The sequence below is a fragment of the Coregonus clupeaformis genome, unplaced genomic scaffold (assembly GCF_020615455.1).
Source record: "Coregonus clupeaformis isolate EN_2021a unplaced genomic scaffold, ASM2061545v1 scaf0060, whole genome shotgun sequence".
Lineage (NCBI taxonomy): Eukaryota > Metazoa > Chordata > Actinopteri > Salmoniformes > Salmonidae > Coregonus > Coregonus clupeaformis.
The window spans coordinates 858,239-882,500 of record NW_025533515.1 but is presented as its reverse complement, the minus strand read 5'-3'; the positions used below and the strand labels follow the sequence as shown (position 1 = coordinate 882,500).

The following is a 24,262-nucleotide window of genomic DNA, read 5'->3' as shown; positions in this document are numbered from 1 at the left end:
GTTGGGTTAGGTTTGGTTATGGCTGTGGATAGTCAGGTGTGGGTTAGGTTTGGTTATGGCTGTGTATAGTCAGGTGTGGGTTAGGTTTGGTTATGGCTGTGTATAGTCAGGTGTGGGTTAGGTTTGATTATGGCTGTGTATAGTCAGGTGTGGGTTAGGTTTGGTTATGGCTGTGTATAGTCAGGTGTGGGTTAGGTTTGGTTATGGCTGTGTATAGTCAGGTGTGGGTTAGGTTTGGTTATGGCTGTGGATAGTCAGGTGTGGGTTAGGTTTGGTTATGGCTGTGGATAGTCAGGTGTGGGTTAGGTTTGGTTATGGCTGTGTGGGTTAGGTTTGGTTATGGCTGTGTATAGTCAGGTGTGGGTTAGGTTTGGTTATGGCTGTGTGGGTTAGGTTTGGTTATGGCTGTGTATAGTCAGGTGTGGGTTAGGTTTGGTTATGGCTGTGTATAGTCAGGTGTGGGTTAGGTTTGGTTATGGCTGTGGATAGTCAGGTGTGGGTTAGGTTTGGTTATGGCTGTGTGGGTTAGGTTTGGTTATGGCTGTGTATAGTCAGGTGTGGGTTAGGTTTGGTTATGGCTGTGTATAGTCAGGTGTGGGTTAGGTTTGGTTATGGCTGTGGATAGTCAGGTGTGGGTTAGGTTTGGTTATGGCTGTGTATAGTCAGGTGTGGGTTAGGTTTGGTTATGGCTGTGTATAGTCAGGTGTGGGTTAGGTTTGGTTATGGCTGTGTATAGTCAGGTGTGGGTTAGGTTTGGTTATGGCTGTGTATAGTCAGGTGTGGGTTAGGTTTGGTTATGGCTGTGTATAGTCAGGTGTGGGTTAGGTTTGGTTATGGCTGTGTATAGTCAGGTGTGGGTTAGGTTTGGTTATGGCTGTGGATAGTCAGGTGTGGGTTGGGTTAGGTTTGGTTATGGCTGTGGATAGTCAGGTGTGGGTTAGGTTTGGTTATGGCTGTGTATAGTCAGGTGTGGGTTAGGTTTGGTTATGGCTGTGTATAGTCAGGTGTGGGTTAGGTTTGGTTATGGCTGTGTATAGTCAGGTGTGGGTTAGGTTTGGTTATGGCTGTGTATAGTCAGGTGTGGGTTAGGTTTGGTTATGGCTGTGTATAGTCAGGTGTGGGTTAGGTTTGGTTATGGCTGTGGATAGTCAGGTGTGGGTTAGGTTTGGTTATGGCTGTGGATAGTCAGGTACACTACATGACCAAAAGTATGTGGACACCTGCTCATCGAACATCTCATTCCAAAATCATTGGCATTAATATGGAGTTGGTTCCGTCTTTGCTGCTATAACAGCCTCCACTCTTCTGGGAAGGCTTTCCACTAGATGTTGGAACATTGCTGCAGGGACTTGCTTCCATTCAGCCACAAGAGCATTAGTGATGTCGGGTGCTCGATGAGGTTAAGGTCAGGGCTCTGTGCAGGCCAGTCATGTTCTTCCACACCGATCTCAACAAACCCTTTCTGTATGGACCTCGCTTTGTGCATGGGGGCATTGTCATGCAGAAACAGGAAAGGGCCTTAACCCAAACTGTTGCCACAAAGTTGGAAGCACAGAACCTTCTAGAATGTCATTGTATGCTGTAGCGTTAAGGTTTCCCTTCACTGGAACTAAGTGGCCTCGCCCGAACCATGAAAAACAGCCCCAGACCATTATTTTTCCTCCACCAAACTTTACAGTTGGCACTATGCATTGGGGCAGGTAGCATTCTCCTGGCATCTGCCAAACCCAGATTCGTCTGTCGGACTGCCAGATGGTGAAGCGTGATTCATCACCCCAGAGAACGCGTTTCCACTGCTCCAGAGTCCAATGGCAGCGAGCTTTACACCACTCCAGCCGACGCTTGGCATTTAACATGGTGATCTTAGGCTTGTGTGCGGCTGCTCGGCCATGGAAACCCATTTCATGAAGCTCCCGACAAACAGTTATTGTGCTGATGTTGCTTCCAGAGGCAGTTTGGAACTATGCACTACGCGCTTCAGCACACGGCGGTCCCATTCTGTGAGCTTGTGTGGTCTACCACTTCGCGGCTGAGCCGTTGTTGCTCCTAGACGTTTCCACTTCACAATAACAGCCCTTACAGTTGACCGGGGCAGCTCTAGCAGGGCAGAAAATTGACGAACTGACTTGTTGGAAAGGTGGCATCCTATGACAGTGCCTCGTTGAAAGTCACTGAGCTCTTCAGTAAGGCAATTCTATTTCCAATGTTTGTCTATGGAGATTGCATGGCTGTGTCCTCGATTTTATACACCTGTCAGCAACGGCGTGGCTGAAATAGCAGAATCCACTAATTTGAAGGCGTGTCCACATACTTTTGAATATATAGTGTATATGTAATGATACTTCATAACAGAGGGATTAAGAACAACAAATCAATACCCAATATGTTTACAGGGTGCTGGTAAATCTACAGGACCAACAGTTGAATACAGGAACACCATATATGGTCCCACTCACCCAAGTTATACTGCTGCACCTGGCTGATGTATCCGTATTGAGGGCAGTGTCCAAACAGCACCAGCATGACCGGACTACCGCCCTCCAGCAGGGGGGGCACTACGTGGGCAGAGTGTCCCACCACGGCCCACTGATCCTGGGATCGGGCGGAGAGGGACACCCAGGTCTGGTTCTGGATGTGGAACACCCACAGCTGGCTGGTCACGTTGCCAGTAGAGTCTATTTTCCCTCCGTACATGTAGATCTTCCCCTTGGTTAGAGGAGGAACAGGATGTTAGACAGGACAGGTACATGTAGATCTTCCCCTGGGTTAGAGAAGGAACAGGATGTTAGACAGGACAGGTACATGTAGATATTCCCCTGGGTTAGAGAAGGAACAGGAGGTTAGACAGGACAGGTATATGTAGATCTTCCCCTGGGTTAGAGGAGGAACAGGATGTTAGACAGGACAGGTACATGTAGATCTTCCCCTGGGTTAGAGGAGGAACAGGATGTTAGACAGGACAGGTACATGTAGATATTCCCCTGGGTTAGAGGAGGAACAGGGTGTTAGACAGGAGGACAGGTACATGTAGATATTCCCCTGGGTTAGAGGAGGAACAGGATGTTAGACAGGACAGGTACATGTAGATATTCCCCTGGGTTAGAGAAGGAACAGGATGTTAGACAGGACAGGTACATGTAGATCTTCCCCTGGGTTAGAGAAGGAACAGGATGTTAGACAGGACAGGTACATGTAGATATTCCCCTGGGTTAGAGGAGGAACAGGATGTTAGACAGGACAGGTACATGTAGATATTCCCCTGGGTTAGGGGAGGAACAGGATGTTAGACAGGACAGGTACATGTAGATCTTCCCCTGGGTTAGAGGAGGAACAGGATGTTAGACAGGACAGGTACATGTAGATATTCCCCTGGGTTAGAGAAGGAACAGGATGTTAGACAGGAGGACAGGTACATGTAGATATTCCCCTGGGTTAGCGGAGGAACAGGATGTTAGACAGGACAGGTACATGTAGATATTCCCCTGGGTTAGGGGAGGAACAGGATGTTAGACAGGACAGGTACATGTAGATATTCCCCTGGGTTAGGGGAGGAACAGGGTGTTAGACAGGAGGACAGGTTATGACAGGTTATAATATGACATTAGGGAGACGGACAGGAGATGGCAAGATCTTAGGTCTCGTAACACAACAGATAACAACAGGAATTTAGCTGACATCACAACACATTATGGGGAAAAGCACTAACAGGCCATCTACCACAGGGTGAAAGAGATTTTTGAGAATTGATGTTTGAGGTCAGCACCAAGGCAAAGCTTCTAACAAAGCAAGCGTAAGTGTATTCTACAGAGTATTCTACTATTGCCAACTAAATAGTACTTTGTCAATATTACTACAGATGAACCACTATGTCCATAGAGCCCATACCTCATGTAGTGCCAGAGAGTGTCCGTATCGTCCCATGACTGAGTTGACAGAGCGGTTGAGAGACAGCCAGCGCTGGGAGCTGAGGTTATACCTGGGAGGAGAGAGAGAAGTTTAGGACCACTGAGAAAAGCATCACAGGCCAGGACTAGGTAGGCAAGGACCAGGACCAGGACCAGGAAGGCCAGGAACAGGACCAGGACCAGGACCAGGTAGGCCACGACCAGGACTAGGTAGGACAGGACCAGGTAGGCCACGACCAGGACCAGGTAGGCCAGGGCCAGGACCAGGTAGGCCAGGACCAGGTAGGACAGGACCAGGACCAGGTAGGCCAGGACCAGGACCAGGACCAGGTAGGCCAGGACCAGGACCATGAACACGGACCAGGTAGGCCAGGACCAGGACCAGGAAGGCCAGGACCAGTTAGGACAGGACCAGGTAGGCCAGGACCAGGTAGGACAGGACCAGGACCAGGTAGGCCAGGACCAGGACCAGGTAGGACAGGACCAGGACCAGGTAGGTCAGGACCAGGTAGGCCAGGACCAGGTAGGACAGGACCAGGTAGGCCAGGACCAGGACCAGGTAGGACAGGTAGGCCAGGACCAGGTAGGTCAGGACCAGGTAGGACAGGACCAGGTAGATCAGGACCAGGTAGGCCAGGACCAGGTAGGCCAGGACCAGGTAGGCCAGGACCAGGACCAGGTAGGACAGGTAGGCCAGGACCAGGTAGGTCAGGACCAGGTAGGACAGGACCAGGTAGGCCAGGACCAGGACCAGGTAGGACAGGTAGGCCAGGACCAGGTAGGTCAGGACCAGGTAGGACAGGACCAGGTAGGCCAGGACCAGGACCAGGTAGGACAGGTAGGCCAGGACCAGGTAGGTCAGGACCAGGTAGGCCAGGACCAGGTAGGCCAGGACCAGGTAGGACAGGACCAGGACCAGGACCAGGTAGGACAGGACCAGGACCAGGACCAGGTAGGCCAGGACCAGGACCAGGTAGGACAGGTAGGCCAGGACCAGGTAGGCCAGGACCAGGTAGGACAGGACCAGGACCAGGACCAGGTAGGCCAGGACCAGGACCAGGTAGGACAGGTAGGCCAGGACCAGGTAGGTCAGGACCAGGTAGGCCAGGACCAGGTAGGTCAGGACCAGGTAGGACAGGACCAGGACCAGGTAGGCCAGGACCAGGTAGGCCCAGTGGGGTGTGGTTACATTATGGGTCCGTTTCCTACTAAAATAAGATTCTCCATTGAGTTTGCATTTGCTGGGGGCAAGAGGTCCGGGGGCAAGAGGTCCGGGGGCAAGAGGTCCGGGGGCCACTATTCACCTCTGATCCAACAGACAAGTTCCTTACTTTCTCCCCCTTCCCCTTTCCTCTTCCATGCCGCAATTATTTGGTTGTAATTTTGGGTAGAGCAGACATTTCCATATGTTTTTGTTAGCTGCATGTGCGACATAACTCCACCAGTCCTACCGATGATATCATTTACGAAGATTATACCTTCTTTAAACAAAATGTTTTTTTATCAATTAGTATATTTGAATTTAACCGCAATATTTGTTGCATTATTTGTTCTGTCGTTTCTGGAGGATTAAATTGAAATTGCAACCAACTTTGTTTTAGAAATAGTGATATTTGGGAGGTGATTTCCTTTTCAAATAACTGAAAGTGAGAGGTTGTAATCTGAATAAAGGGAAAAAGGCCATTCTTGAACATTGGGTGAGACAATCTTGCTAATTTGCTAGAGAACCAGTTGGGATTTAAGTATAACTTTTGTATGACTGAAGCTTTTAGTGATGGGTCTAATGCTTTAATATTTACACTTCTGGTGACTTTTCATAAAGACATTCTACTCCAATGTATTACGTTGCCACCATCTGATTGGGCGCTGAGATGGAGGCTCGTGGCTCTCATTTGCACCACTGCTCTGTTTGTTACAAATACTCACTGGCCAGTTTATTAGGTACACCCATCTAGTACTGGGTCAGACCCCCATTTTGCCTCCAGAACAGCCTAAATTCTTTCAGGGCATGGATTCTACAAGTCGGACATGTTTCACAGTGATATTGGTCCGTGCTGACGAGATGGCATAACAGTTGCAGATTGGACGGCAGATTGGACGGCCGATTGGACGGCAGATTGGACAGCAGATTGGACAGCAGATTGGACGGCAGATTGGACAGCAGATTGGACGGCAGATTGGACAGCAGATTGGACAGCAGATTGGACAGCGGTACACTACCACCACCAGCCTGTACCGTTCACACCAGGCAAAATGGGTTGATGGACTCATGCTGCTTAAGCCAAATCCTGACTCTGTCATCACCATGACGCAACAGGAAACAGGATTTGTCGGACCAGGCGATGTATTTCCACTCCTCAGTTGTCCAGTGTTGGTGATGGCGTGCCCACTGGAGACGATTCTTCTTGTTTTTAGCTGATAGGAGTGGAACCCGGTGTGGTCGTCTGCTGCAATAACCCATCCATGACAAGGATCGGCGAGTTGTGCGTTCCGAGATGCCGTTCCGCACTCCATTGTTGTACTGCGCCATTATTTGTCTGTTTGTAGCCTGCCTGTTAGCTTGCACAGTTCTTGTCATTCTCCTTCGACCTCTCCCATCAACGAGTAGCTATCGCCCAGAGGACTGCCGCTGACTGGATGTGTCTTGTTTGTCCAACCATTCTCTGGAAATCCTAGACACTGTCGTGCATGAAAAGCCCAGGAGGCCGGCCGTGTCTGAGATACTGGATCCGGCGCGACTGGCACGGATAATCATACCACGCTCAAAGTCGCTTAGGTCACTCGTTTTGCCCATTCTAATGTTAAATCGAAGAGTAACTGAATGCCTCAAAGCCTGTCTGCCTGCTTTATGTAGCAAGCCACGGCCACGTGACTCACTGTCTGTAGGAGCGATACATTTTCGTAAACAGGGTGGTGTACCTAATAAACTGGACGGTGAGTGTACAGTGCAACTTGTCACTCTGATCTTAAAGGGATAATGTGAGACCAAATGATCCAAATGAGGGAAACATGTATTACCCTTCAGAAGTACTTGTAATAGGCCTCTAATAATGAAAATAAAAAAATGGGTTTAAATAGCTAGGTTTCCATCCAATTGGCACATATTTTCGAACAAATATTGAAACATTTTCCCCCCAGAGGGGTGTCTCCATATTGAAACATTTTCCCCCCAGAGGGGTGTCTCCATATTGAAACATTTTCCCCCCAGAGGGGTGTCTCCATATTGAAACATTTTCCCCCCAGAGGGGTGTCTCCATATTGAAACATTTCCCCCCCAGAGGGGTGTCTCCATATTGAAACATTTTCCCCCCAGAGGGGTGTCTCCATCAAATGGACTTGTTGAAGATAAAAGGCTGTGCGTAGTGCACATAAAAATAACTTTTGAGGTTTAAAATCCCCTGAATAAAGAAATACATGTAAAATGTCTTTCCATCGAGTTTTCAACTCTACTGATGGTTGAGCCGGTAAAAATGTTGTGTATATAGCCATTCTGGTCATAGAACAGCCAACAGCAATAAACACTGTGGAGAGATATAATACAATAGCTATCCCATCTGGACAAGAGGAAAACCTACAGTTGAAGTCGGAAGTTTACATACACCTTAGCCAAATATATTTAAACTCAGTTTTTCACAATTCCTGACATTTAATCCTAGTAAAAATTCCCTGTCTTAGGTCAGTTAGGATCACCACTTTATTTTAAGAATGTGAAATGTCAGAATAATAGTAGAGAGAATTATTTATTTCAGCTTTTATTTCCTTCATCACATTCCCAGTGGGTCAGAAGTTTACATACACTCAATTAGTATTTGGTAGCATTGCCTTGAAATTGTTTCACTTGGGTCAAACGTTTCGGGTAGCCTTCCACAAGCTTCCCACAATAAGTTGGGTGAATTTTGGCCCATTCCTCCTGACAGAGCTGGTGTAACTGAGTCAGGTTTGTAGGCCTCCTTGCTCGCACACGCTTTTTCAGTTCTGCCCACACATTTTCTATTGGATTGAAGTCAGGGCTTTGTGATGGCCACTCCAATACCTTGACTTTGTTGTCCTTAAGCCATTTTGCCACAACTTTGGAAGTATGCTTGGGGTCATTGTCCATTTTGGAAGACCCATTTGCGACCAAGCTTTAACTTCCTGACTGAGGTCTTGAGATGTTGCTTCAATATATCCACATAATTTTCCTTCCTCATGATGCCGTCTATTTTGTGAAGTGCACCAGTCCCTCCTGCAGCAAAGCAACCCCACAGCATGATGCTGCCGTCCCCGTGCTTCACGACCCCCTTTTTCCTCCAAACATAACGATGGTCATTATGGCCAAACAGTTCTATTTTTGTTTCATCAGACCAGAGGACATTTCTCCAAAAAGTACCATCTTTATCCCCATGTGCAGTTGCTTTTTTATGGCGGTTTTGGAGCAGTGGCTTCTTCCTTGCTGAGTGGCCTTTCAGGTTTTTTTATTTATTTAATTTTACCTTTATTTAACTAGGCAAGTCAGTTAAGAACAAATTCTTATTTACAATGACGGCCTACACCGGCCAAACCCGGACGACGCTGGCCCAATTGTGCGCCGCCCTATGGGACTCCCAATCACGGCCGGTTGTGATACAGCCTGGAATCGAACCAGGGGGTCTGTAGTGACGCCTCAAGCACTGAGATGCAGTGCCTTAGACCGCTGCAGCACTCGGGAGCCCAGGTTATGTCGATATAGGACTCGTTTTATTTCGTTTTACTGTGGATATACATACTTTTGTACCCGTTTCCTCCAGCATCTTCACAAGGTCCTTTGCTGTTGTTCTGGGATTGATTTGCACTTTTCGCACCAAAGTACGTTCATCTCTAGGAGACAGAACGCGTCTCCTTCCTGAGCGGTATGACGGCTGCGTGGTCCCATGGTGTTTATACTTGCGTACTATTGTTTGTACAGATGAACGTGGTATATTCAGGCGTTTGGAAACTGCTCCCAAGGATGAACCAGACTTGTGGAGGTCTACCATTTTTTTTCTGAGGTCTTGGCTGATTTCTTTAGATTTTTCATGATGTCAAGCAAAGAGGCACTGAGTTTGAAGGTAGGCCTTGAAATACATCCACAGGTACACCTCCAATTGACTCAAATGATGTCAATTAGCCTAGAAGCATCTAAAGCCATGACATAATTTTCTGGAATTTTCCAAGCTGTTTAAAGGCACAGTCGACTTAGTGTATGTAAACTTCTGACCCACTGGAATTGTGATACAGTGAATTATAAGTGAAATAATCTGTCTGTAAACAATTGTTGGAAGAATTACTTGTGTCATGCACAAAGTAGATGTCCTAACCGAAATTTGTGGAGTGGTTGAAAAACAAGTTTTAATGACTCCAACCTAAGTGTATGTAAACTTTCCGACTTCAACTGTATGTAAAAATGCTGTTCATTGACTGCAGCTCAGCCTTCAACACAATAGTACCCTCCAAGCTCATCATTAAGCTCGGGTCCCTGGGTCTGAACCCCACCCTGAGCAACTGGGTCCTGGATTTCCTGACAGGCCGCCCCCAGGTGGTGAAGGTAGGAAACAACATCTCCACTTCGCTGATCCTCAACACTGGGGCCCCACAAGGGTAAATGCTCAGCCCCCTCCTGTACTCCCTGTTCACCCATGACTGCGTGGCCACGTAAGACTACAACTCAATCATAAAATTTGCAGACGACACAACAGTAGTAGGCCTGATTACCAACAATGACGAGACAGCCTACAGGGAGGAGGTGAGGGCTCTGGGAGTGTGGTGCCAGGAAAATAACCGCTCACTCAACGTCAACAAAACAAAGGAGATGATCGTGGACTTCAAGAGACCTCAGTGGAGAAGGTGAAAAGCTTTAAGTTCCTCTGCGTACACATCACTGACAAGCTGAAATGGTCCACCCACACAGACATTGTGGTGAAAATAGCGCAACAGCGCCTCTTCAACCTCAGGAGGCTGAAGAATTGTGTCTTGGCCAATAAGACCCTCACAAACTTCTACAGATGCATAATTGAGAGCATGTTGTCGGGCTGTATCAACGCCAGGTACGGCAACTGTACCCTTTAGAGGGTGTTGAGGTCAGCCCAAACGCATCACCGGGGGCACACTGCCTGCCCTCCAGGACATCTACAGCACCAGGTGTCACAGGAAGGCCAAAAAGATCATCAAGGACATCAACCTGCCATGGCCTGTTCACCCCGCTATCATCCAAAAGGCGAGGTCAGTACAGATGCATCAAAGCTGGGATCGAGAGACTGAAAAATAGTTTATTTCTCAAGGCCATCAGACTGTTAAATAGCCATCACTAGCCGGCCTCCACCCAGTACCCTGCCCTGAACTTAGTCACTAGCCGGCCTCCACCCAGTACCCTGCCCTGAACTTAGTCACTAGCCGGCCTCCACCCAGTACCCTGCCCTGAACTTAGTCACTGTCACTTGCCGGCTACCACCCGGTTACTCAACCCTGCACCTTAGAGGCTGCTGCCCACGTACATAGTCATGGAACACTGGTCACTTTAATAATGGAACACTGGTCACTTTAATAAAGGAACACTGGTCACTTTAATAATGGAACACTGGTCACTTTAATAATGGAACACTGGTCACTTTAATAATGGAACACTGGTCACTTTAATAATGGAACACTGGTCACTTTAATAAAGGAACACTGGTCACTTTAATAAAGGAACACTGGTCACTTTAATAATGGAACACTGGTCACTTTAATAAAGGAACACTGGTAACTTTTAAATGTTTCCATACTGTTTTACCCACATCATATGTATATACTGTATTCTAGTCATGGTTCATCCTATATAACTACTGCTGTATATATACTATTCTTCAGATATACTACATATTCTATTCATATACTATTCACAGTACCAGTCAAGAGTTGACACACCTACTCATTCCAGGGTTTTTCTTTATTTTTTACTATTTTCTACATTGAAGAATAATTGTTAAGACATCAAAACTATGAAATAACACATATGGAATCATGTAGTAACCAAAAAAGTGTTGAACAAATCAAGATATGTTATATTTGAGATTCTTCAAAGTAGCCACCCTTTGCCTTGATGACAGCTTTGCACACTCTTGGCATTCTCTCAACCAGCTTCGTGAGGTAGTCAGATGGAATTATTTTCCAAGAGTCTTGAAGGAGTTCCCACATATGCTGAGCACTTGTTGGCTGCTTTTCCTTCACTCTGCGGTCCAACTCTTCCCAAACCATCTCAATTGGGTTGAGGTCAGGGGATTGTGGAGGCCAGGTCATCTGATGCAGCACTCCATCACTCTCCTTCTTGGTCAAATAGCCCTTACACAGCCTGAAGGTGTGTTTTGGGTCATTGTACTATTGAAAAACAAATGATAGTCCCACTAAGCGCAAACCAGATGGGATGGCGTATCGCTGCAGAATGCTGTGGTAGCCATGCTGGTTAAGTGTGCCTTGAAATCTAAATAAATAATTGACAGTGTCACCAGAAAAGCACCCCCACACCATACCACCTCCTCCTCCATGCTTCACGGTGGGAACAACACATGCGGAGATCCTCCGTTCACCTACTCTGCGTCTCACAAAGACACGGCGGTTGGAACAAAAAATCTCAAATTTGGACTCATCAGACCAAAGGACAGATTTCCACAGTCTAATGTCCATTGCTCGTGTTTCTTGGTACAAGCAAGTCTCTTCATATTATTGGTGTCCTTTAGTAGTGGTTTCTTTGCAGCAATCGACCATGAAGGCCTGATTCATGCAGTCTCCTCTGAACAGTTGATGTTGAGATGTGTCTGTTACTTGAACTCTGTGAAGCATTTATTTGGGCTGCAATCTGAGGTGCAGTTAACTCTAATGAACTTATCCTTTGCAGCAGAGGTAACTCTGGGTCTTCCTTTCCTGTGGCGGTCCACATGAGAGCCAGTTTCATTATAGCGCTCGATGGTTTCTGCGATTTCACTTGAAGAAACTTACAAAGTTCTTGACATTTTCCAGATTGACTGGCCTTCGTGTCTTAAAGTAATGATGGACTGTCGTTTCTCTTTGCTTATTTGAGCTGTTCTTGCCATAATATGGACTTGGTCTTTTACCAAATTGGCTATCTTCTGTATACCCCCCTACCTTGTCACAACACAACTGATTGGCTCAAACGCATTAAGAAGGAAAGGAATTCCACAAATTAACAGGGCACACCTGTTAATTGAAATGCATTCCAGGTGAATACCTCATGAAGCCGGTTGAGAGAATGTCAAGAGTGTGCAAAGCTGTCATCAAGGCAAAGGGTGGCTATTTGAAAAATCTCAAATCTCAAATATAATTTGATTTGTTTAACACTTTTTAGGTTACTACATGATTCCATATGTGTTATTTCATAGTTTTGATGTCTTCACTATTAATCTACAATGTAGAAAATAGTAAAATTAAGAAAAACCCTTGAATGAGTAGGTGTTCTAAAACTTTTGACTGGTGCTGTATATTCATACTCCGGACTTCGACATTGCTTGTCCTAATATTTCTATATTTCTTAATTCCATTATTTTACCTTTTAGATGTGTGTATTGTTATTATATTATATTATCTAATATAATATATATATATATATATATATATATTATTACATATTACTACACTGTTGGAGAAACACAAGCATTTCACTACACCCGCAATAACATCTGCTAAATATATGTGTATGCGACCAATAACATTTAATTTGATTTTGATATGATGGTTATTATATTAATATTTGCACATAAAAGCATTTCCACTGCAATTTCTAGCATAATTCATTTTTACAGTAAAAAAAAATAGCTAGTTTTGTCGATATTTGTAAAGTTTTACCAAACAGGTTGGATGGATACATAGTTACTGGTAGTAAAAGTTGGTGTTAGGAAAAAATCACATCAAAATGTGTCAAAAACATGTGATAAGTTATATTTCGCTATCAGCAGCATCAGATTTTTGTGGGTTTTTTATGCATGAAGAACATTAACTTACTTTTAGTAATATTTGGTTGTCCTTCTGGTTTCATTTGGAGAGATTTTTACTTCTTTAGAATGAAACGAATTTTAGTCAATGGCAGGATTCTGCCCTAATAAACCACACATTTTTTGTCAATATATAAATTCTTGCTCTTTTGATGTTTAGAGGGAACATCACAGTTACTTGTGGAGTAATTGGTTGTCCATATTTATTTGGAAAGGAAACCTACTTGTCTATCAGTATATGAACCTTACCCTGTCTTAGTTTAGCAACCCTTTCAGCCTATTGATGGTTTCTGTTTCAGAAGGCAACTGATTCTACAATAATCATATTGACACACAAATACTACTAAGAGTTACATTGGGGTCTAAGGAAATGTACTATGTAGGGTTTGACATGATTATTTAGCTTAGGACCTGTACAGGATGACATTTAGACAGCATGGGTCTCGCAGGGTTAAGCCCTTTTTCTACTTCCCCCAACTAAGTTGAAGGTAGTTTTGTGAGCCATTGCTAATTAGCGTTAGCGCAATGATTGGAAGTCTATGGGAACAGCAGACTTCCAGTCACTGTGCTAACACTAGTTAGCAATTGTGCTACAGCTAGTTAGCAACTTCCTTCAAAATGGTATCCATGAATTGTCTCCTGAGTGGCGCAGTGGTCTAAGGCACTGCATCGCAGTGCTAACTGTGCCACTAGAGATACTGGTTCGAATCCAGGCTCTGTCGCAGCCGGCCGCGACCGGGAGACTCATGGGCGGCGCACAATTGGCCCAGCGTCGTCCAGGGTAGGGGAGGGAATGGCCGGCAGGGATGTAGCTCAGTTGATAGAGCATGGCGTTTGCAACGCCAGGGTTGTGGGTTCGATTCCCACGGGGGGCCAGTATAAAAAATATATATATGTATTCACTAACTGTAAGTCGCTCTGGATAAGAGCGTCTGCTAAATGACTAAAATGTAAATGTAAATGTAATGAATTCATCTGACTCTGGGTAAGTAGAAAAAGGGCTTATATGCCCAAATCTCACACTATCCACTTAAAAGCACGTTTCGGCAGAATAAATCCTTCACGCCGGAAAAGGAGCAATTGTCCTGGTACAGAGCTGGTATTTAATATACACACAGTACTTAGCTAATATGTGATGTAATGATGTCTAGTACTTACGCTTTGACCATCTGGTAGTCTGAGGAGTTGAAAACATAACCCCCGATGACCCACATGACCCCCTGATCCACTACGGCCTTGTGGGAAGCCCTGGCCAGCCCTGGCTCGGGGTACTCTTCCCGCTGCCAGAACGAAGAGTTGGCCGGGACGGACACAGAGCAGTCTGGACCTGATGGGGGAAAGAAGACATGCATGTTAGAGTCTGACTCCCTTATTGGTCTTCACAAACTTCACAGGAAATAAAGTTATTTTTGTCCACTTTTACTATGATAATTTGATGTCTTTGTGTCCATATGTCTTTTATTTCAGACATTTTGCAGAAACACCATCTATTGCCCGGAGTATCATCTAAGGTAAGTATAAAAACTCAGTGAATTTAACCTCATCTTAATATGTGACCTGTTTCAGGAAGCACGTCACTACTTCACAGGAGAGGCATTTGATTTGTTTTCTTTTGGGGTTTTTTATGATCAAAATGCGTTTTTTGGGGCAGAAATGCCTTCTGGAACATGTGAACTTTCATGTGCCTTAATAACAAACGTCCATCTGTAAATACGAATAAAATTGTTAAATTATGAGCCTAGTTGGTTTAGCAACAGAAAAAGACAGGAACCTTCCAGCTAGCCATTATTGGCTGAGATAATCAATGGGCTGGACATCCCGGGAGATGAGTTTGGATTGGTCTGCCATGTAGCATGCTTCTGTCTATAACATGAGCTGCTCAGTATATGTTGATAGTCCTTTCTACTGCAGCGTTTTTGAAAGATATGTTAGCAATCGAGAACTACAAATTTAGCAGGCGCTATCGACAGATCAGTTGGAAAAAGTGATGGGCTACTTTCTGCACAAGCCACGGTCATTGTGAACCGGAGTGACTTGACACAACGCTGGCCAAAAAAGATGTAGCTCCAAACAAAACAGAGTTAAATGGTTCCAGTCTGCCGTGAAGCGTTCATCCATGTATACGGGTAAGTCTAGCTACATTTTCAGATATTATATGTATCTAATTTTGTCATAAAGTCGTTTTCATTGCAAGTTAGCTAACGTTGTGTATGATCTGTGTAGTAATATTATTTGAATCAGAAATCCTTTTGTATTGCTAGTTATAGCCTAATGTTAGCTAGCTAACATCGAACCTAGTTGGTTAGCTTTAGCTACCTGCAGATTCATACTACAGCTATGACAATGTTTATATTGGTAGTAGTATGAGTTGGGATTAAGCCGGTTCATTGTTTAGCTAGCTAAAAAAGACTCCACTTCGCCAGATGATTACATGACCCATCAATTTAGCCAGGTGTGTCTGGAGGTGATTACAGCCATCTACTGTATTTCATGAACATGTGTACATAAGTCCACTTAGCTAGATGTGGCTGGGGGTTGGTTATAACATTTCCTTCACATGACCCATCAATTTACTGTGTCGGGTAAACGTCATCTAATAATGATACAAATATTTATGAAATATTTTTATCTGGACACATTCTGTTTTTGATATTGCTACTATGCAAGTAACCATTTCACTGTACCGTTTACACCTTCTGTATCCTGTGCATGTGACAAATAAAACATAGATTTCATTTGATATTGTGTTTAACAAAGACGGCAACGTGAACAACATGACCTGCACCAAAGTCGGATTAGGATATTGGCCAAGGACTAGATAGTGTATTTTTACCTGGAGTTTACCCTTTTTTGTAGGCTTTCTACTTTTACCACTTTTGGTCTTGAAATCTTTGGTTGTTTACTACACCACTTACTCTGTAGACAAAGAAGAGCTCTCCAGTAGGTGTACCAAAACATTCAAGGACCATTTTTATCAAAAGTGGGGTAACTGTAGTGTATGATATACAATTTTCTAGCTCTGAGTCTCAATGTAAAAAAAATACACAATTTCAAATTACAAAGGACCGAATCCAGGTGGTGGGTCACATATTCATAATGAAACACCAGACTGACAGCTAGTATATTAATGTACTGCTGAACCCAGTCTCATGGCCCTTTAGATAATTAGTCCATTTGGAGTCTTACAGCATCAATAGGCCTACAGCTGATTATAATATCTCCACAGTATTGTCCAGTTAGAGCACCGTGACAGTGTAATGAGGGCTAAGACTGCAGCAGTCTGTTGGGATGAACACAGAGCTGCAATAGAGAGACCTGTTACCCGACGTTAGATTTAGTCACCTTCTCTGGCTGTTAAGAGCGCGTTCAGAACACCAGATGGCTTGATTTTATTAGTGCGTCTTTGAAATTATGGTAATTAACAGACAGGAGCCATGGAAGCCTGGTAGGTTAATGACACAAATAACACGGCTGCTACAGGAACACTGTTATGATGTCATTTCATAGCGTCATAGTGTTGTGTGAACCAGGTTAAAGTTAGTAGATAAGTGGCTTGGTGCCACAGAGTCTGCATTCCATTATGTCATGGGAGATTACTGATGTTTATGGTATAATGATTGATGGATATGATATACTGACTTGGGGGGGAAAGGGAATAACATCAGAGAAGGGAGTACCCACTGATGGTTAACAGATGAAACGTGTAACCGAAGCTATATAAACTGAGATATGTTCTTTGTTCAGTAGTTTGGAATAGCTAGAGGCAAAGCACTGTCTTTTGTTATGCGAACCATGGTACCTATTAAATATTTATATGAACTCCCCAGATAAGTGTTAAATATCTTCTTGCATCATGAATTACTTGACACCCGAGAAACTCATCATAACAGATTGGCGTCTAAACGAACAGGATGCAGTTCACAGCCGAACTAACAGGTGGTCCTCTGTAGCTCAGCTGGTAGAGCACGGCGCTTGTAACGCCAAGGTAGTGGGTTCGATCCCCGGGACCACCCATACACAAAAAAAAATGTATGCACGCATGACTGTAAGTCGCTTTGGATAAAAGCGTCTGCTAAATGGCATATTATATATTATTATTATTATAGGTAAGCAGACTTTCATTTTTTTTTGATTATGTCAAATTCTGCTTATCTGTGGTGAAGCTGAGCTGTAACGAACTTTTAAAATTCAATATTTTGGAGGGGGACGATGAGTGGTATTGAGTTATTTAGTGAGATGTGAGGAGAATTATCAAATTAGACAATAACAGGGGGTGCTATGATTCTAAGAAGGGTTTGGTCAGAGTAATGACTAAAAACAACAGAGGAGGAGAATGGGTGTAACAAGATTGGGCGTAGGGCCTTTTAATGTGTACGACATTATAACATAGGTCAGAGGTTCGAGTCCTCAACATGACGAGATTATGGAGTGTACGACATTATAAAATAGAATAAACATTGGTCATAGGTTCAAGTCTTGGTAAAAGGTTATAAAGGCCCTATAAAAGGTATTTTGGTGTAGGTTTGAGGCCTAAATCAGAGAGATATAAGTAAGAGAGATATATTTTTCAGAGGTTCAAGTCCTCAAGGAATTATAATTGATTTAAATTTGAAGAGGTTCAAGGCCTCAAACCATGTTGTAAAAGAACTAAGAGAAATTAGTATTTTGTTTGAAGGTTTGAGTCCTTGGTAGAAAGAAGACATGAATGTGAAAAGTTGAGAGGTTCAAGTCCTCAGCAGGCTTAGGGATAAAGGTCAGAGCCCTTTATCATGATGTTCAAGTCATAATGGTTAAAAGCATTATAAAATGACTGGGTTTGAGGCCCGTTGACGTGTACAAAATGAAGGAGACTCAACCTCTGAGAGGTAGAGTACTGATGTGAAGAGAAAATTAGTAACTAGTGAATTACTCAAAACGGCCAGGAGATGGAGAAGATGCAATGCAACATATTGAATCATAGCACCAAAAAGTCAAAATAGGCAAACGACATTTTAAATACAGAATGGGGATTTGATTTAAGTATTTAATTACTAATATTGCATGAACTAATAGCAGTAATGAATGACCAGCTTAGTAGACCGGTATCTGGAAAAACAGTCACCATTAAGAGTAAAGCAGAGCTTCATTTAACTCCAAGAGAGAAACAGGAAATGACAAAATTATTACAGGCAAATCTGCATTTAGAATAAGTCTCTTGTAAATTAAGTGAATTAGGATTTTTCAATGTGGGACCATATATCTTGGTGATTTATCCGCATGATAATGAGCAAGTTTTAATTTTTTAAGGGATAAATGACATATATACGCTAAAATATATAATTGACAATATCGTCGTAAGCAACAAGAAATGGGATTTACATTATATGAAAGAGGCGTATAAAGCTTTAATGAGCACACGATGGCAAGGAAACATAAGTAATAAGGAGAAAAATTCAGCTAACGAAGTTAAGTAATTGAATGGGACAACATGGGCTATTTTATGAACAAAGAGCGGAAAGGACTTTTAATCTGAAATGGATTTGATAATTTGTTATAAGTTAGGATAAGATGTTACGATATATAACATAATTAAGTCATAGAATATCAAGGAGTGGAATGGAGACTGTTTTAGAGAGTAGGGGAAGTCTATTTTCTGGTTAAAAAGCATTAAAGTATTATTTGATGTGAGCGCCTAGAAGTTTCTAACGTTATATATATATATATATATATGTATTAACTTGCTCACCCAAACGTATGGATCATGGGTGGGGAAGTCATTAATATGGGTTTTCTAAGTTTGCACCGTTGTTAGATCCTTTGATAGAGATACGATTTAAGAAATTAACTGCCCATAAGGTTGGAATTCACAGACGTAATTTATAATATAGTACGAAGCCGATTTAGGGTTTCCATTAAACTAACTATCATTGCGGAGCTGCAGTATTCTAATAATGGTGGATTGGTGGTTTCAGAAGAGCTGTGGCTATGATCTTAGTTGATAACAGGGGACATAGGATGTAGTTTACGACGCATAGAGAAGCGAATGTCTTATCTTCATGGGAAGTGAAGCGAGGGAACTCAGAATAAAAGTTATATTAAACAAACACTAGGGATAACGAAGCAGAGTATGAAAGATAACATTGACTAGGAATATGGCAACTTTTGGTTGAGGTTTTCACACACTGTTGCTGGTATTTTGGCCCATTCCTCCATGCAGATCTCCTCTAGAGCAGTGATGTTTTGGGGCTGTCGCTGGGCAACACAGACTTTCAACTCCCTCCAAAGGTTTTCTATGGGTTGAGATCTGGAGACTGGCTAGGCCACTCCAGGACCTTGAAATGCTTCTTACGAAGCCACCCCTTCGTTGCCCGGGCGGTGTGTTTGGGATCATTGTCATGCTGAAAGACCCAGCCACGTTTCTTCAATGCCCTTGCTGATGGAAGGAGGTTTTCACTCAAAATCTCACGATACATGGCCCCATTCATTCTTTCCTTTACACGGATCAGTCGTCCTTGTCCCTTTGCAGAAAAACAGCCCCAAAGCATGATGTTTCCACCCCCATGCTTCACAGTAGGTATGGTGTTCTTTGGATGCAACTCAGCATTCTTTGTCCTCCAAACACGACGAGTTGAGTTTTTACCAAAAAGTTATATTTTGGTTTTATCTGACCATATGACATTCTCCCAATCCTCTTCTGGATCATCCAAATGCAGTCTAGCAAACTTCAGACGGGCCTGGACATGTACTGGCTTAAGCAGGGGGACACGTCTGGCACTGCAGGATTTGAGTCCCTGGCAGCGTAGTGTTACTGATGGTAGGCTTTGTTACTTTGGTCCCAGCTCTCTGCAGGTCATTCACTAGGTCCCCCCGTGTGGTTCTGGGATTTTTGCTCACCGTTCTTGTGATCATTTTGACCCCACGGGGTGAGATCTTGCGTGGAGCCCCAGATCGAGGGAGATTATCAGTGGTCTTGTATGTCTTCCATTTCCTAATAATTGCTCCCACAGTTGATTTCTTCAAACCAAGCTGCTTACCTATTGCAGATTCAGTCTTCCCAGCCTGGTGCAGGTCTACAATTTTGTTTCTGGTGTCCTTTGACAGCTCTTTGGTCTTGGCCATAGTGGAGTTTGGAGTGTGACTGTTTGAGGTTGTGGACAGGTGTCTTTTATACTGATAAGTTCAAACAGGTGCCATTAATACAGGTAACGAGTGGAGGACAGAGGAGCCTCTTAAAGAAGTTACAGGTCTGTGAGAGCCAGAAATCTTGCTTGTTTGTAGGTGACCAAATACTTATTTTCCACCATAATTTGCAAATAAATTCATTAAAAATCCTACAATGTGATTTTCTGGATATATTGTTATCAATTTGTCTGTCATAGTTGACGTGTACCTATGATGAAAATTACAGGCCTCTCTCATCTTTTTAAGTGGGAGAACTTGCACAAATGGTGGCTGACTAAATACTTTTTTTCCCCACTGTATCGGATCATCAAGAACTTCAAGGAGAGAGGTTCAATTGTTGTGAAGAAGGCTTCAGGGTGCCCAAGAAAGTCCAGCAAGTACCAGGACCGTCTCCTAAAGTTGATTCAGCTGCGGGATCGGGGCACCACCAGTGCAGAGCTTGCTCAGGAATGGCAGCAGGCAGGTGTGAGTGCATCTGCACGCACAGTGAGGCAAAGAGTTTTGGAGGATGGCCTGGTGTCAAGAAGGGCAGCGAGGAAGCCACTTCTGTCCAGGAAAAACATCAGGGACAGACTGATATTCTGCAAAAGGTACAGGGATTGGACTGCTGAGGACTGGGGTAAAGTCATTTTCTCTGATGAATCCCCTTTCCGATTGTTTGGGGCATCCGGAAAAAAGCTTGTCCGGAGAAGACAAGGTGAGCGCTACTATCAGTCCTGTGTCATGCCAACAGTAAAGCATCCTGAGACCATTCATGTGTGGGGTTGCTTCTCAGCCAATGGAGTGGGCTCACTCACAATTTAGCTTAAGAACACAGCCATGAATAAAGAATGGTACCAACACATCCTCCGAGAGCAACTTCTCCCAACCATCCAAGAACAGTTTGGTGACGAACAATGCCTTTTCCAGCATGATGGAGCACCTTGCCATAAGGCAAAAGTGATAACTAAGTGGCTCAGGGAGCAAAACATCGACATTTTGGGTCCATGGCCAGGAAACTCCCCAGACCTTAATCCCATTGAGAACGTCTGGCCAATCCTCAAGAGGCGGGTGGACAAACAAAAACCCACAAATTCTGACAAACTCCAAGCATTGATTATGCAAGAATGGGCTGCCATCAGTCAGGATGTGGCACAGAAGTTAATTGACAGCATGCCAGGGCGGATTGCAGAGGTCTTGAAAAAGAAGGGTCAACACTGCAAATATTGACTCTTTGCATAAACGTAATGTTATTGTCAATAAAAGCCTTTGACACTTATGGAATGCTTGTAATTATACTTCAGTATACCATAGTAACATCTGACAAAAATAACTAAAAACACTGAAGCAGCAAACTTTGTGAAGACCAATACTTGTGTCAGTCTCAAAACTTTTGACCACGACTGTTTATACTATATTGTATCGTATAATATTCTACAGTATCTTAGTCCATGCCGCTCTGTCATTGCTTGTCCATATATGTATATATTCTTACATTCAATTCCTTACCTAGATTTGTGTGTATTGGGTATATGTTGTGAAATTGTTAGATATTACTGCACTGTCGGAGCTAGAAGCACAAGCATTTCGCTACACCCACTATAACATCTGCTAAACACGTGTATGTGACCAATACATTTGATTTGATTTGAAAATATGAATAAGACTGGTGACATCATCAGTTAGTCTTTGGACCAGAAAAGGCGCCTAGCATGAAAGGATTAAAGAAAGGAAACATTGGTGTTGCTACAGGCTACATTCCTTAGCATTATAGCTATACGTCCTCTCTCTGTTCACACAACACACCCCAAATGGCACCCTATTCCCTATATAGTGCACTACTTTAGACCAGAGAATGGCCCCCTATTCCCTATATAGTGCACTACTTTAGACCAGAGAATGGCACCCTATTCCCTATATAGTGCACTACTTTAGACCAGAGAATGGCACCCTATTCCCTATATAGTGCACTACTTTAGACCAGAGAATGGCACCCTATTCCCTATATAGTGCACTACTTTAGACCAGAGAATGGCACCCTATTCCCTATATAGTGCACTACTTTAGACCAGAGAATGGTACCCTATTCCCTATATAGTGCACTACTTTAGACCAGAGAATGGCACCCTATTCCCTATATAGTGCACTACTTTAGACCAGAGAATGGCACCCTATTCCCTATATAGTGCACTACTTTAGACCGGAGAATGGCACCCTATTCCCTATATAGTGCACTACTTTAGACCAGAGAATGGCACCCTATTCCCTATATAGTGCACTACTTTAGACCAGAGAATGGTACCCTATTCCCTATATAGTGCACTACTTTAGACCAGAGAATGACACCCTATTCCCTATATGGTGCACTACTTTAGACCAGAGAATGGCACCCTATTCCCTATATAGTGCACTACTTTAGACCAGAGAATGGCACCCTATTCCCTATATAGTGCACTACTTTAGACCAGAGAATGGCACCCTATTCCCTATATAGTGCACTACTTTAGACCAGAGAATGGCACCCTATTCCCTATATAGTGCACTACTTTAGACCAGAGAATGGCACCCTATTCCCTATATAGTGCACTACTTTAGACCAAGGCCCAAAGGGAGCCATTTGTGAACCACCCACCCTTTCCTTTCACTGAGGGACAATAACAGCTAGTTAATAGGTGATGTATTAGTCCAGGGATACGAACAGCAGGTATTTGTATTGGCCTTATGTAGGAATTAAACTGTTGACAGTTCAAAAGTTAAATGATTACATCATTGACTTGAAGGTCATAGCCAATGTGTTTCTGTGATGGTGGCTTTTTATAAGGCATTCAACAACAATATGGAGGCAACTCAAACAAATACTGTGTGGGGAAAGTCTGGCAACATGTCACACACACACACACACACACACACACACACACGCACACACACACACGCACACACGCACACGCACACGCACACACGCACACACACACACGCACACACACACACGCGCGTAGTTAAAGATAGAGACCGTGCCCACCTTGCCACCCAGGCTGGCATCGACATGTCTTTGTGTCCTGAGAGCAGTGTCCCCTGTCAGGCCAACCACAGTCTGACAGGCAGTATGGGATATCACAGGCCTCGCCCTTCCAGTTGGCATCACAGTCACAATACACAGCACCTGTTGAGTTCCCAACGCGACACTCCCCTCGGCCAGAACAGCTGTTAGGACACGTGTTCACCCTGGGGGAGGGCAGGCAGAGAGAGGTGAAAGGGGGAGGGGGGGGAGAGGGGAGGCAGAGAGAGAGAGAGAGAGAGAGAGAAAAAGACAGGGGTAGGAAAGAGAACGACGGATGGATGAGGTTAGAAGGTATTTAAATATACTGATTGTTTCAAGTTTAATTCTGTATGCTAATGAGGAGGAGGAGACAAAGGGTTTCATAATATAAAACTCTACAACATCAAATCCTGTCCAATGTAGAATTACAGCAATACATGAGGGCTTTTAAACTAGAGCAAACTCCTGAGAACATAATATTCTGGAGCAAGACGGTCGACAAAGACGTTGTGGTTCTCTTTCATGTTGTTCAGGCAGCAGGCGTGCGGTTTGATGTCTGGGCTCTTTGAGATAAGAGACTGGGCCCGAGGCGCTTTCTTTTATCCGTTTCTCAGCCCAACTTCAATCACATCATCATGGAGACGGGACCAGTCCCCAGCTGAACTCTGGGTAGTTTGTGTCATGCCCTTCACAGAGGTCAGGGTCAGTGTTAACCAGCCTGGTTAACTAACTCACTAACTCACTCACTAACTAACTCACTCACTCACCTCTTCCTGCTACTCCCTTCTATATTTATACAGTTTTACAAAACAAAGTGGCACCTTTCCTCTTTTGGTAAAGAGCTGCTGCAGCGACTGGCTCACCTGGTACTAAGAAGAGGCCCTGCGAGGCCAGACTCACCTGTTACTAAGAAGAGGCCCTGAGAGGCCAGACTCACCTGGTACTAAGAAGAGGCCCTGAGAGGCCAGACTCACCTGGTACTAAGAAGAGGCCCTGTGAGGCCAGACTCACCTGGTACTAAGAAGAGGCCCTGAGAGGCCAGACTCACCTGGTACTAAGAAGAGGCCCTGAGAGGCCAGACTCACCTGGTACTAAGAAGAGGCCCTGAGAGGCCACACTCACCTGGTACTAAGAAGAGGCCCTGTGAGGCCAGACTCACCTGGTACTAAGAAGAGGCCCTGCGAGGCCAGACTCACCTGGTA

General features: G+C 44.1%; 1 protein-coding gene across 2 annotated transcripts in view; it reads right to left on the bottom strand.

Moving 5' to 3' along the window:
- The window catches only part of LOC121555328 (attractin-like), a 185,777-nt gene that overhangs the window by 101,333 nt on the left and 60,182 nt on the right, over nucleotides 1–24,262 (bottom strand). For both annotated transcript variants that reach the window (XM_045212892.1, XM_045212893.1), the window contains exons 5-8: nucleotides 23,043–23,245; nucleotides 14,042–14,210; nucleotides 3,886–3,976; nucleotides 2,457–2,706 (exon numbers count right to left, since the gene is read on the bottom strand). In XM_045212892.1, the coding sequence (XP_045068827.1) occupies nucleotides 2,457–2,706; nucleotides 3,886–3,976; nucleotides 14,042–14,210; nucleotides 23,043–23,245 (713 nt within the window). The remainder of the gene's footprint in view (nucleotides 1–2,456; nucleotides 2,707–3,885; nucleotides 3,977–14,041; nucleotides 14,211–23,042; nucleotides 23,246–24,262) is intronic.